This window comes from Amia ocellicauda, chromosome 7 (genome assembly GCF_036373705.1).
Source record: "Amia ocellicauda isolate fAmiCal2 chromosome 7, fAmiCal2.hap1, whole genome shotgun sequence".
Taxonomy (NCBI): domain Eukaryota; kingdom Metazoa; phylum Chordata; class Actinopteri; order Amiiformes; family Amiidae; genus Amia; species Amia ocellicauda.
In genome coordinates this window covers 38789511-38805005 of record NC_089856.1, presented here as the reverse complement: position 1 = coordinate 38805005, position 15495 = coordinate 38789511, and the positions used below count along the sequence as shown (strand labels likewise).

The following is a 15495-nucleotide window of genomic DNA, read 5'->3' as shown; positions in this document are numbered from 1 at the left end:
CAAATGGAAATTGGGCTTCAAGGCATTCAAGATGGAAAACAGGAGACACTTCTTCACACAGAGACTTGTAAACTTTCTAAAGTTTGTAAGTTGTTTGTAGTTGTAAATGTTTCTTATTTAGGGATATTTGCAAATCATTTAGAGATATCTATAAAAAGCACTTTATTTAGATATCTCTAAATAGTTTGCAGATATCTCTAAATCATTTAAATATATTTTTTAATGATTTAGAGATATCTCTAAATATTTCAAGATATCTTGAAATGCATTTAGAGATATCTCTAAATAATAATTTGGCTTGCAATAGGTATATGGTTTTAAAGAAAAAATGTTCATTTACTTAACACTTTTCTGACAGTGTCAAAAATATGCAACAAAATATGGAATTGTATTTGTCCTTGGTCTGGTATTTTACTAATCTGAAATATTATAAGAGGTGGTTTTATGTCACAACAACAACGACTACTACTACTACTACTACTACTACTACTACTACTACTACTACTAGTAATAATAATAATAATAATAATAATAATAATAATAATAATAATAATAATAATAATAATAATAATGTAATCTAAACTTTAAAAAACTATTTAAAGTTTAGTCTGGCAATCTGCCTTTAAGTTGCATTCGGTATTTCAATATTACTTTTGCAATTATTGAAACAGTCTTTTAAATACTACAGTATTATTATATAAGCTTAAAATAGATAATTGACTTTTGAATTGGTTTTATTACAATATTATATACAATACATTAGTATAACCATTTAGTATTTGTCAAAATAGGATCCTAATATACTGTATTTTATGGGATTGTCAATGTCAACTATTAATTCCCACTGAAAATTCAAATTTTATTATGAATTCTCACAGGGTTCTCACAGAGATTTGCAGGGCATTTTGCCCATTAAATGCTTTTTCGTGTTTTTCTCAGGCTTTAATAAAATAATGTAACATTTTGGCATAAAAATACAAAAAAGTAACCCAAAACTAGAAGCTAAAATGGCAAATATTTCCACAGCAACAGTGAACTTCCCAGGAGAGCTGATATAAGCTGGGATAAAGGTGATCCAGACTGCACAGAATATGAGCATGCTAAATGTGATGAATTTGGCTTCATTGAAGTTATCAGGCAGTTTCCGAGCCAGAAAAGCCAGCACAAAGCACATGGCAGAGAGGAATCCAATATACCCTAACACAGCCCAGAATGCACCTGCAGATCCCAGGTCACACTCCAGAATGATTCTGTCTTTATAGTATATGAAATTATGATTTGGAAAAGGGGGGAATAGAATCAGCCACAGGGTGCATATTAAAGCCTGAATGAATGTAAAAGCAAAAATACTTAACCTCTGCTGTGTGGGCCCAAACCATTTCATAATATTATTGCCTGGCAGTGTAGCCCTGAAGGCCATTAACACCACTATGGTTTTCAACAGAACACAAGAGATGCACAGGACAAATGTGATGCCAAATGCTGTGTGGCGCAACATACAGGACCACTCAGAGGGCTGGCCAATGAAAGTAAGTGAGCAAAGGAAACACAGAGTTAATGAGAAGAGCAGGAGGAAACTGAGCTCAGAGTTATTGGCTCTCACTATTGGAGTACCTTTATTTTTAAAGAACACAATAGCTACAGCAATGGTTATGCATGATCCAAGTATTGAGAAAGATGCCAATATCATTCCCATGATTTCTGCGTAAGAAAGGAATTCAATTTCCTTTAAGACACATTCATTTCCTTCCTTATTTGACCAGTATTCCGGATGGCATTTCACACAATCAACAGAATCTACAATGAAATAATATTATGTAGCCCATTAGGAAATGAAAGACCAATACAAAGACAGATAGATGTCTGGGCATAAATACAGCACATAATAGTCAAAATATATTGTTTTTCCGTTATTGAATGCTGCATGCTGAATGCAAAATTGTATTGACTTATATGTGATTCAGCAACTTCTGTTTAGTTTTTGTCACTTTGATCAATTGCAGTATTCATCACTGAGGAAATAGACATCTGTAAGGTATTTCATCAGTGAGATTCTCAATATCTGCTATGAGATAATGACAGTACAAACTACTTTCTAAAACATCTTGGAAATGTCCCAAATACCACCATAATATTCTTTGAAAATAATAATGATAATAAGAACAAAATACATATGGTGCATACCTGTTGTATTGCTGATCTCTCCTTCAGCACATGCTATGCAGTCAAAGCAGCAAATTGGCCTTCCCTTCTGAACGGCCTTACGAGTGCCAGGGGGACAGCTCTCACTGCACACTGATACTGGCACCTTAGGCATTAAGGAATTAAAACATTGTGTTGCTTTACTTATAATTAAGGAAGTGTTGTCGATATCTCATGATGAAAACGTATTAACCTGACACATACAAAAAAATTACAGTAGCACATGCACATGAATTTTAAACTACCTGGTGACCATCGCGTGCCCAAACAATACTTCTGTTATTCAGGGTCAGCTGCTGTGCTTCAGGTAAAGATGCATCATAGAAACCCACAGTGACAAATTCAGTTCTGCCATCTTCATTCAGCTGCCAGTTGACCAAATCATATTTGGCTGCAGGGTCTCCGTTTTCATCAAAATAGACTTCCTCACCATCTTTAGTAGTGAAGTGAACTTTTTTCAAACGATCTAGTACCTATACAGACACATATAACCTTAAATAAAATATGTGTATTAACACAAATTGGTTGAAATGTACAAGCACTACCTTATTTGACTCTGATTGAAAGGTGAGTTTGTTAATTTATCTAATACTGTGTGTGTATATTTATTTTTTAATCAGAGCTGTGGTGGTTTGTGGTTATAGACTGATTGGATGGAAGTTGCTGTCTGTCATTCCTTCTCGCTCACGAGAGAACTATATATAAAGTAATCAACTGTTGGCTTAACAATATTTATTTATTTACATGAATCTCCTTACCTGCCACGGTTCAATCTTCTTGTTGACACATGTCTCATTGACAGACTGGTAGTGGTCATTTATGCAAGATACAATGTCATGCAATGCATGAGCTACAGCATACACACCCTTATAAATATTGCCGAGAATTTGCATTAGTGATAAATCAGTGTATGTATGATTTATGCCATTTAAAGTTTCATTTCCTGTGCATGGCTTTATGTTTTCAATGTTCTCTGGGCTGGAAAATGTACAGCTGAATAGAGTTTCCCAAAACTCCTTGAAAATAGTGTTGCCAGGTGAATCAGATGGTAGAACATTCAACAGAAAGTCTTTCAAACCTCTAACTTCTGATTTAGCGATTGCAAACCCTATTGCACCGCTGAGGATATTATGACCTTCTACTGAGGCAATGTAGGAGTCGGAAATCCAGGATTCACTTCCTATCCACTGGAACCCAGTGACATTATGATGCGATAATTCTTTTAACAAAACATCCATATCCATGTGTGAGAGGAAGGCAACTATTACTTTTGAGCTTGATTTCTTTATTATATCTAAAATGTTTAGGATTTTCTCCTTTGGGTAGTTTCTAAAAAAAGGTTCTGAATATTCAATACAAACACCCTCTTGTTGAGCAGCTTCCGCAAATGTTGCCATCCCATTGTTGCCATAATCATCATCAGTTCTAATGGCCCCAACCCAGGTCCATCCAAAATGCTTGACAAGCTGTGCCAGGGCTCTGCTTTGATATAAGTCGCTGGGGACAGTTCTGAGAAATGAAGGGAATTTGACCTTGTTGCTTAGACATGCACATGTTGCAAAGTGACTTATCTGGGAATGGAAAGAAAAATAATAAAAAAAAAAAAAAAAAAATATATATATATATATATATATATATATATATTCATATATAAATTAGGGTTGTCAAATGATTATTCTTAATCACATATTTAATTGTATGTTAAAATTACATAAGATGTTTACATTATATATTAATCTAATTCTATCAGAAAGGGTGTAAACAAATCCTAAGGAAATCCCTCTAACAAATTACAGTTGTTTTAATTACAATTCAAGCCATCAAGTAGAGTTTTCTGATTCTTCATTATTAATGTATTGAGAATGGTCCCATATAAATGCAGTTAGATCATCAGATTAATTTAACTAAACTGAACAAATGACTAAACTTCAACGAAAATCTGCATTGCAGCTGAGAGGACACGAAATGACAATTTGCTAGAAAGCGTAGAATGAAACCTGTTGCTTCTACATTTTTGCTTCAGGACAGCAGACACATTTTGTAGAGAATGTAGAAAATGTTAACAGAATTTGTATGGGTAAACGATTATATTATTAACAATCATCCATATTTTTAGTTATTTATTATTAGGCTACAGTACAACATAGATACTTAAAATACATTTTATAGTATGATTAAACTATAGTTTACTTGCATTGTATCCCCTCAGCTTCATAGTCTTTTAAAGGCATAGGCTCAACATAGGAAATAAATCCATAGTACTAAAGGTCACCTATTTCTTCTGACTGAGCCAGTTGCCCAGACAAACTAGTCTATTAGCATTTTCAGAAGATAATGCTGCTCTCTTCTTCTGTATGACAGGACCTGAGAGTGAGAAGAGTCTCTCACAAGGTACTGTTGTGGCAGGTATTGCTAAGTATTTTTCTTCTCCATCACATTTGTGTCTGTGGTTCAACTACAGGTGTATATATATATATATATATATATATATATATATATATATATATATATGTTATTCAAATAAATCATGTGCGTTAATGCTGAGAGCCCTAATATACATGCATTCAGATTTCATGACAAGGGTGAAACATTTTTCATTTCAACATATTAAATCTTTTAATTTCATGATCTAGATTTGTGAATGCAAATAATGAAGATCTGTATTTCATTTTTCATATATAAACCTGCTTACCACAGGTATATAAAAAGGCCCAATTGATGTTGATATAGCAACAGTTGGTGAGGATGATGTTTCTCCTATTATAGCCTGAACTGCAGCTGGTTTGGAGCAGGATGTTTCAGAGAGCATGTCATCATATCCATTTGCTAAAGCCATTCCTGCTCTTACAGCCATGGTTGCTGATCCACAAGAATCATATATCTTATATCCCAGTGAAACATCAGGAAGAATTTCAGTGCTGTTATTTATCTCCTCTATGGTGAAGATCATGGTCTGAGCATATTGAAATGATCTGAAATTTAAACTAGAAGAAAGACACCAAATATCTTGATAAGGGAACAAGATCTGTGTTTACATTTCATCTACTATTTACTACTTATTTATTCATATTCTTCCATGTATGACAACATTCTTGGATTAATTCACTATATTTAATAATCAACCTTTTAATTTTAATTTGTATTTTTCTTCTGATTCTTTTTCAGATTTTTCTTCGATTCATTTTTAGTTTTTAGTTTATCTCTTTCTTTTCTTAAATATGTATTACATTGTATTGTAGTATCATGTTGTGTAGCTGTTACTTACTTCATGCATTTCAGCTTCTCTGGCATAGATGAGAAAGACAGTTGTGTGTTATCCCAGCTGCTGTGGAATGAGAAGATCCCTCCAATTATAATATCACCATCGTTTGATAACTGTGGATATTCAGGTTTCCCCTGCAGTCTACATAAGGGATCGTCAGCACTTGTTGAAATTGCAAACAGCACAACCTCTATGAGCAGCATTGCAAAACGTTCTTGTTGGCATATTATTGTATATATAAACGTTTGATATATTTTTATAGCAGTGTGCATGTGTCACAGGTGTTGAGAAAATGGTTAATGTATTGTTATCACGTAAGCATTAATTCTCAGTGGTGAAAGTACCATTGAGCCCGAGGTTAAAGAACGAACAGCACTGCGACCTGGGCCACTGTGTATACAGATGTTTCAGTAATCACTCTATTTGGGTCACTAGAGCATGAATGAATCAGTCCTCAGAATCATTTTTTTTTTTTTTTTTGCCTTCTTTACTGTATTAGGCCTAATTAATAAATTGGAGAATTGTATTTCCAAATGATTTATCCCTTTCGTAGGGATGATATCCTTATATTTTTTAAGCTGCTAGATATGATGGCTGTACTAGGATTAATTAAAACAGTGTTTTGTGGTAAATCATCTAAAAAAACAAATAAAAGGAGGCTACTGCAACAGACTCATCAGGTTAAAACAAATGCATCGTGACTGGAGACCCTTTTATTAATCATACTGAAATAAAAGATCATAAGTTAGTGTGTGTTCAGATGGCAGATCTTTTCAGTCGGGCTGGGCATGGAAGGCTTGTTCAGTTCTTTGCTAGGTTGACAGAAATGATTAATGAATTCTATGCAGTGAAGAAAGCTCCCTAGCTAGGCTGAATATATAGGAAATCTTGCTGACTCATCAGTGGTGAAATGGACAATGCATGTGAGGGGTTGTGGTTGGAGGGTGCGAGGGGGGTTACTGAAGTTATTGACATATGTCTGCAACAGTAGTGTCATGTAAAGTATAGATTCAACTATATGGCAGCTGCTGCCTGGGTTTAAATGGGTATCAGGACTTTGACCTTGAATTAGAAAGCCTGTACAGTTCCAGGGGAATCTATACAATAACCAATGTATACTATAAACACTTTGGATTACTATCCGCCGCCACCTTCTGTTTTTTTTACAGATGTACACATACTAATCATTGAGTACCCCCCCCCCCCACTCCCATATGGCCACATACCAGCAAAAAAGCATTAGTTAAGCAAAGCAAAGGAAAGGAAACTGAGGTAAGTGAGCATTTTGATAAGGATGATTTTAATTTGTGCTTTGTTTTTTTGTTTTGCTTTTGATTTGTTTTTTATTTGCTTTGTGAATTACACTGTGTACAAAGGTGTATCTCTCTCCTACTAGCTCCTGTACTAAGGCACTCATTGAATCCCAATGAAACAAAATAAACTGATACTTCCACATGCAGTGTAACTTAGCACTTGCATGAAGAAACACAGAAGCCAAACAAAACTCAAAGCACAAATCAAAATCATCCTCACAGAAATGCTCACTTACCTCAGTTTCCTTCCCTCATGCATTTTTGCCAGTATGTGCCATGTTTGAAGGGTGTTTCACAATGATTTGTATGTGTAAATCCGTACAAAATCAGATGGCAGCAGATACTAATGCAAATTGTTCAAGAAGCACCTTATTATTAGCTTCTACACTTATACATATTTGTAGAAATGCTGTACACTGAATATCTGCAACATTAATAATACATGGAGAAAAGTTATGCGCCTGAAAGAAATCTCACTCACAGTTGTACAGTGCAGCGTTTAGAATTCGTATGCGAAAAGGTTAATTGGTCATATATGGAAAAAATGTTCTGATATCCTAAATGTCGCGTTACAAGATTTGACCCAATATATTAGTATCAAAGAAATGTTTATTGACATATATCTTCAAGGGTAACACTTTAAAATAAGGTGCTGCTTTTTAATGTGTTATTCATGATTTGTATAAATTATAAATATATTAACAGGTAGCTAAAAAATGTGCCTCTTCACTACTGCTTTGACACATTCCTAATACATTAATTTACACTTTTTGATTATGAATGATTTATACTTTTTAGCTACCTGTTTGACTTTCCATGTATTGCTATAACTGAGCGATAACAACTTTATAATTAATTATTAATTTTATTATAAAGTGTCAATTAATCATCTATTAAACAACAAATAAAGTAACTATTTAAATAGTGCGGGCCATTTCGCCATTACACTCAATGAGCATATGACCTAGAGTTAGACTCAGTCAGTTTATACTTTCCTTTTGTATTCTTTCATTCTTCCGACTCTCGCGCTCTTTTTATATAATTAAAAAGTCAAATTATATTTTACATATGTGCTCTTTATTATATATTGTACATCACTGTATACATTATACATTTATACATGCATATGACTGTACAGGGTTGTATACACAAAACCATGTATACTGTATTTTATGGGCGATTTAAGGGATTTTCAGGAGTAATTTTCACCATGTGCGATGTTTGCCTAAGACGCCAACTTCAGAACCCCCGTGTAAGATGCAATTCCACTGTAATTTAATGCATTTTTTGTAGCAGAAGATGGGACTAACTTGGATATAAATTAAGAGCACCTGAGTTGGTGTAATGTGACTAGAGACACACATACTAATGGCCGGGTGCTGTTGACCTATTACTATTTGTGGGAATGTTAATCAGACCAGACCCTGCATTGCTGACATTCAGCATTAAACCTAATGCATTTGAATGCTAAAGGAAATTGTTAGTATCACTTACAAGAGCATCAAGGTTGGCATGTAATTTGCTCTACTTGATTAGGGAAAACTATTGTTTTGATTGCATTTGATAATCACACCATTTGTCAAAATAGTATTCCTGATCGCAATGTGAATGTCAGCTTTGAAATTATGACTTCACACAGCAAATTCAAACTGTATTATGCATATATGAATTTCATACAGATACTTGTTGGGTTTTTTCTCACAGAGATTTTGACGGCAGCATTTTTTTGCCCATTAAATGTTTTTTGGTATTTTTCTCAGGTTTTAATAAAATAATGTAACATTTTGGCATAAAAATACAAAAAAGTAACCCAAAACTAGAAGCTAAAATGGCAAATATTTCCACAGCTACAGTGAACTTACCAGGTGAACTGACATATGCTGGGATAAAGGTGATCCAGACTGCACAGAATATGAGCATGCTGAATGTGATGAATTTGGCTTCATTGAAGTTATCAGGAAGTTTACGAGCCAGAAAAGCCAGCAAAAAGCACATGGCAGAGAGGAATCCAATATACCCTAACACAGCCCAGAATGCACCTACAGATCCCAGGTCACACTCCAGAATGATTCTGTCTTTATAATATATCAAATTTTCATTTGGAAAAGGGGGGAATAGAATCAGCCACAGGGTGCATATTAAGGCCTGAATGAATGTAAAAGCAAAAATACTTAACCTCTGCTGTGTGGGCCCAAACCATTTCATAATATTATTGCCTGGCAGTGTAGCCCTGAAGGCCATTAACACCACTATGGTTTTCAACAGAACACAAGAGATGCACAGGACAAATGTGATGCCAAATGCTGTGTGGCGCAACATACAGGACCACTCAGAGGGCTGGCCAATGAAAGTAAGTGAGCAAAGGAAACACAGAGTTAATGAGAAGAGCAGGAGGAAACTGAGCTCAGAGTTATTGGCTCTCACTATTGGAGTACCTTTATTTTTAAAGAACACAATAGCTACAGCAATGGTTATGCATGATCCAAGTATTGAGAAAGATGCCAATATCATTCCCATGATTTCTGCGTAAGAAAGGAATTCAATTTCCTTTAAGACACATTCATTTCCTTCCTTATTTGACCAGTATTCCGGATGGCATTTCACACAATTAACAGAATCTACAATGAAATAATATTATGTAACCCATTAGGAAATGAAAGACCAATACAAAGACAAATAGATGTCTGGGCATAAATACAGCACATAATAGTCAAAATATATTGTTTTTCCGTTATTGAATGCTGCATGCTGAATGCAAAATTGTATTGACTTATATGTGATTCAGCAACTTCTGTTTAGTTTTTGTCACTTTGATCAATTGCAGTATTCATCACTGAGGAAATAGACATCTGTAAGGTATTTCATCAGTGAGATTCTCAATATCTGCTATGAGATAATGACAGTACAAACTACTTTCTAGAACATCCTGGAAATGTCCCAAATACCACCATAATATTCTTTGAAAATAATAATGATAATAAGAACAAAATACATATGGTGCATACCTGTTGTATTGCTGATCTCTCCTTCAGCACATGCTATGCAGTCAAAGCAGCAAATTGGCCTTCCCTTCTGAACGGCCTTACGAGTGCCAGGGGGACAGCTCTCACTGCACACTGATACTGGCACCTTAGGCATTAAGGAATTAAAACATTGTGTTGCTTTACTTATAATTAAGGAAGTGTTGTCGATATCTCATGATGAAAACGTATTAACCTGACACATACAAAAAAATTACAGTAGCACATACACATGAATTTTAAACTACCTGGTGACCATCGCGTGCCCAAACAATACTTCTGTTATTCAGGGTCAGCTGCTGTGCTTCAGGTAAAGATGCATCATAGAAACCCACAGTGACAAATTCAGTTCTGCCATCTTCATTCAGCTGCCAGTTGACCAAATCATATTTGGCTGCAGGGTCTCCGTTTTCATCAAAATAGACTTCCTCACCATCTTTAGTAGTGAAGTGAACTTTTTTCAAACGATCTAGTACCTATACAGACACATATAACCTTAAATAAAATATGTGTATTAACACAAATTGGTTGAAATGTACAAGCACTACCTTATTTGACTCTGATTGAAAGGTGAGTTTGTTAATTTATCTAATACTGTGTGTGTATATTTATTTTTTAATCAGAGCTGTGGTGGTTTGTGGTTATAGACTGATTGGATGGAAGTTGCTGTCTGTCATTCCTTCTCGCTCATGAGAGAACTATATATAAAGTAATCAACTGTTGGCTTAACAATATTTATTTATTTACATGAATCTCCTTACCTGCCACGGTTCAATCTTCTTGTTGACACATGTCTCATTGACAGACTGGTAGTGGTCATTTATGCAAGATACAATGTCATGCAATGCATGAGCTACAGCATACACACCCTTATAAATATTGCCGAGAATTTGCATTAGTGATAAATCAGTGTATGTATGATTTATGCCATTTAAAGTTTCATTTCCTGTGCATGGCTTTATGTTTTCAATGTTCTCTGGGCTGGAAAATGTACAGCTGAATAGAGTTTCCCAAAACTCCTTGAAAATAGTGTTGCCAGGTGAATCAGATGGTAGAACATTCAACAGAAAGTCTTTCAAACCTCTAACTTCTGATTTAGCGATTGCAAATCCTATTGCACCGCTGAGGATATTATGACCTTCTAATGAGGCAATGTAGGAGTCAGAAATCCAACCTTCAGTTCCTATCCACTGGAACCCAGTGACATTATGATGTGATAATTCTTTTAACAAAACATCCATATCCATGTGTGAGAGGAAGGCAACTATTACTTTTGAGCTTGATTTCTTTATTATATCTAAAATGTTTAGGATTTTCTCCTTTGGGTAGTTTCTAAAAAAAGGTTCTGAATATTCAATACAAACACCCTCTTGTTGAGCAGCTTCCGCAAATGTTGCCATCCCATTGTTGCCATAATCATCATCAGTTCTAATGGCCCCAACCCAGGTCCATCCAAAATGCTTGACAAGCTGTGCCAGGGCTCTGCTTTGATATAAGTCGCTGGGGACGGTTCTGAGAAATGAAGGGAATTTGACCTTGTTGCTTAGACATGCACATGTTGAATAATGACTTATCTAGGACATAAAAATATTTTTAAATAAATATATTCAGATTTCATGACAAGCAGGAAAGGTTTTTCATTTCACATCTTTTAAATTGATCTAGATTGGTGAAGGCACAGTATTTTATTTTTTATATTTAAAACAGCTTACCACAGGTATATAAAAAGGTCCAATTGATGTTGATATAGCAACAGTTGGTGAGGATGATGTTTCTCCTATTATAGCCTGAACTGCAGCTGGTTTGGAGCAGGATGTTTCAGAGAGCATGTCATCATATCCATTTGCTAAAGCCATTGCTGCTCTTACTGTCATGGTTGCTGATCCACAAGAATCATATATCTTATATCCCAGTGAAACATCAGGAAGAATTTCAGTGCTGTTATTTATCTCCTCTATGGTGAAGATCATGGTCTGAGCATATTGAAATGATCTGAAATTTAAACTAGAAGAAAGACACCAAATATCTTGATAAGGGAACAAGATCTGTGTTTACATTTCATCTACTATTTACTTATTACTTATTATTATTTACTTATTTATTCATATTCTTCCATGTATGACAACATTCTTGGATTAATTCACTATAAATGTAATAATCAAACTGTAATTATTTTTCAAATTATTTTTCAGATTTCTCTTTCTTTGGTGCATTTTAGGTTTTCTTTCTTTTCTTCTCTTAAATCTGTATAACATTGCACTATATTATCATGTTGTGTAGCTGTTACTTACTTCATGCATTTCAGCTTCTCTGGCATAGATGAGAAAGACAGTTGTGTGTTATCCCAGCTGCTGTGGAATGAGAAGATCCCTCCAATTATAATATCACCATCGTTTGATAACTGTGGATATTCAGGTTTCCCCTGCAGTCTACATAAGGGATCGTCAGCACTTGTTGAAATTGCAAACAGCACAACTTCTATGAGCAGCATTGCAAAATGTTCTTGTTGGCATATTATTGTATATATAAACGTTTGATATCTTTTTATAGCAGTGTGCATGTGTCACAGGTGTTGAAAAAAGTGTTAATGTATTGTTATCACGTAAGCATTAATTCTCAGTGGTGAAAGTACCATTGAGCCTGAGGTTAAAGAACGAACAGCACTGCAACCTGGGCCACTGTGTATACAGATGTTTCAGTAATCACTCTGCTAACTATAGAACAGTATCTATTTGGGTCACTAGAGCATGAATGAATCAGTCATCAGAATATGTTTTTGCCTTCTTTAAAGTATTTGGGCTAATTAATATGTTGGAGAATTGTATTTGCAAAGGATTTATCCCTTCTTTTTGTTCTTTCACAGGGATGTTATCCTGGCTTTATTTTATGCTGCTAGACATAAAGGCTGTACTAGGAATAATTAAAAGTGTCAAGTGGCAAATCATCTCATACATATAGTATTATCCCTTCCTCTCAATCTTCCATATTTAAAAAGTGGTGTGTTGACTTCAAAACAATAGTTTGTTTTCACATTAGATGTCTGCACTCATCCAAAAGAAAAAAATGATCAAATCGATCACTTATTCATGTTTTATATTTGAGGATACAACGGACAAATAAAACATGTTTTTACCAGAAAAAGACTTTCCTCAGCGTTTCTCAGGTTACAAGGTCAACTGCATTCTATTTATTTAGCATCATTCAATTAAGATAAACGGCAATCTTAACAATGATAAATTATACAATTAAACAAACTGAATAATTAATATCAAATCAACGAATTTACAGCTACCATATATGTAAGAAAACATAAAAAAACATGAACAATCCAAATGTTATCACATTCCAATAAGAAAGTTACATCAGTTAATTGTTATAAATACACAATTTCAAAAATACACTTGATTTCTGTCCAGTTTCAACAATCATACACAAAATTGTTATTCAATTTTATTTATTTTTTTTAAAAGGCAGAATGAATCCAATTTATATCAAATAATGTGAAGTGATATTCTAATATATAAAAAAAGATTAACTTCAATTACATTTACAATATAATAAAGTCTACTGAAACTGATTCAGCACTAGTAGTTGTAGTCATTTGTACCCACGACAAAAACTGACCCTTTTACGACAAAAAAACTAATAAGAGTAATTTTTTGGGGGGAATTTAAAGTTAGAATGTTTTTTTGAATTTTCTAATTACATAGATCGTACAAGTAAAATGTCTGCTTTTAAATTTACAATATATTTACACTGCAGATAATGAATGCTTCTGCAAATACATTCTGTTGTTTGGTTGAAAGGGATGTAGATGTATTATTCAAAGATCCATATAAACAAAATTCAAAAGGCTACAAAATATACAACAGTCAGTCAAAAGATAATATCTGGCATTAAAGGGCCTTATGGATGACAGTAGTATAGAAATTAAACCTGCAGACAAGGGGGTGCTGTTGTGCTAAAAAATGCAGATGTATATAGGGAAGAGATTATAAAAGTATGATCAACCCCCCGTCGTCCTTTTGTGTCAGGAATTGGATTGTTGACTGATTAGTCAACTGTATAGGTTGCGTAGGATTTGTGAGAAGGAGGAGGACTTTGAAGAAGAGACAGCAGTGATGAGTGAATGTTTTCAAAAAAGAGCTTATCCGGATACATGGCTAAACAAACCACAACAAACTGTCAGCCTAAAAAGTCGAGATGAGTTATTGATAACAACTTGTAAAAGGAAAAAAATGTTTTCAGTGATTTTTCTATCTAAGTGTGGTTTACAAAGTAATGCTATACAATCTTTAATTGGTGTGCATTGGCATATACTGATCCACTGATCCAAAAATGTGATTCTCCTCTTTTCACCTATCATAGAGCATGTAATTTCAGGGACCATCTGGTTCATGCAGATGTTTTTAAACACCCTTGTCCAGTCTTCCCAGTCATATCTGATTGTTTTCCTTGCCTTAAGTGTGCTTCTTGTAATAATTTGGTTAAAACAGTTTAATCTGTCCAGTTTAATTCAAGTACAGGGAAAAACATTCTAATAAGAACAAGAATCACATGTGTTATTTGTTATGCAGGTAAGACTACAAGACATCTAAACATTTGATTAAGTGAACATAAAAGCTCTATTAAGAGAATCAATCTCACATCACCAGTAGCTAGACACTTTCAGGAATTTGAACAAAACATACAAACACTGAAATGCATTGGTATTAATGGGAGAGGTGGGGATATCAACACAAACAGATTAAAACATTAGGCATTGTGGAGGAATTAAGAAGATCATAAGAAAGTTTAAAATGAGAGGAGGCCATTCAACCCATCATGCTTGTTTGGTGTTCATTAATAACTGAATGATCCAAGGATCCTATCCAGTCTGATTTGAAATGTTCCAAAATTTTCAGCTTCAACCACATTGCTGGGGAGTTTGTTCCAGATTGTGACAACTCTCTGCGTGAAGAAGTGTCTCCTGTTTTCCATATTGAATGCCTTGAAGCCCAGTTTCCATTTGTGTCCCCGGGTGCATGTCCCTGCTAATCTGGAAAAGCTCCACTGGTTTGCCAGATCAGCAGCGACACACGCACCCAGGGACACAAATGGAAATTGGATATGATTCCTTTTTTGACATAATATTGCATGCATTCCTAAGTACACTTTATTATACACTCACCTAAAGGATTATTAGGAACACCATACTAATACTGTGTTTTTGGCACAGTTTTGCCCTGAGGGCGGGATTTAGAGGGAGGTGTAGATCATGGATCTCCATTGGTCCACTAGGTTTGAGTGATGGTTCTTCTTAACCCAATCAATGAGCAGGGTGGGATGGTCTGTGTTAGATTTCTGAGTGGGATGGTAATCAATCTCAGTTTCAACAGCACCGCTGATTCTAGCAACTACTTAGAAACATCCTGTATGTGCTCCATTGCCCTTACAGTCAAAAGCTGGAAAATCCCCAAACTGGATCCCACCACCTTCTTCAAAATTTCTTCCCCCCCTTACAGCACTGAAACAAAACACAGGATTCACCTGCTATGTGTACAGAGTAAACTATTTCAGATCATGTCCATGTTAATGTAACCTGCACGAGCACTTTAATTCAGCTCCTCAGATAACACAGTGCAAGACACATAATTTAGCAAGAGTCAAATAGAGGGGGCATCGTATTCATGAAGAGTATTGTGATGTTCCAGTTTAT

At 34.8% G+C, this 15495-nt stretch overlaps 2 protein-coding genes across 2 annotated transcripts; both read right to left on the bottom strand.

Moving 5' to 3' along the window:
• Positions 1-883: 883 nt before the first annotated feature.
• On the bottom strand, positions 884-5508 carry LOC136754145 (extracellular calcium-sensing receptor-like). Its single transcript, XM_066710478.1, has 6 exons — positions 5468-5508; positions 4895-5186; positions 2961-3773; positions 2448-2675; positions 2185-2308; positions 884-1797 (listed from the first exon to the last, which is right to left on the bottom strand). Exons 1-6 carry the CDS (start codon positions 5491-5493, stop codon positions 884-886), a joined length of 2397 nt encoding a protein of 798 aa, XP_066566575.1. The 5' UTR covers positions 5494-5508.
• A 2967-nt stretch (positions 5509-8475) lies between these two features.
• Positions 8476-11653, bottom strand: LOC136753928 (extracellular calcium-sensing receptor-like). The gene is made up of 4 exons (XM_066710308.1): positions 11510-11653; positions 10046-10273; positions 9783-9906; positions 8476-9395 (listed from the first exon to the last, which is right to left on the bottom strand). The coding sequence occupies exons 1-4, from the start codon at positions 11651-11653 to the stop codon at positions 8476-8478; spliced, it is 1416 nt and encodes a 471-aa protein (XP_066566405.1).
• Between the last annotated feature and the right edge of the window lie 3842 nt (positions 11654-15495).

Bases quoted from the DNA above. Each gene is read 5' to 3' on its own strand.
- LOC136754145 (XM_066710478.1), bottom strand. From the start codon at position 5,493: ATGCCAGAGAAGCTGAAATGCATGAA. The intron at 5,187-5,467 runs GTAAGTAACAGC...TCTTTCTTCTAG, and splicing joins GAGAAGCTGAAATGCATGAA to TTTAAATTTCAGATCATTTC. The intron at 3,774-4,894 runs GTAAGCAGGTTT...TTCCATTCCCAG, and splicing joins GGCCTTTTTATATACCTGTG to ATAAGTCACTTTGCAACATG.
- LOC136753928 (XM_066710308.1), bottom strand. From the start codon at position 11,653: ATGGCTTTAGCAAATGGATATGATGACATGCTCTCTGAAACATCCTGC. The intron at 9,907-10,045 runs GTAGTTTAAAAT...TTAATGCCTAAG, and splicing joins GGGCACGCGATGGTCACCAG to GTGCCAGTATCAGTGTGCAG. The intron at 9,396-9,782 runs GTATGCACCATA...ATTTCATTGTAG, and splicing joins AGAGATCAGCAATACAACAG to ATTCTGTTAATTGTGTGAAA.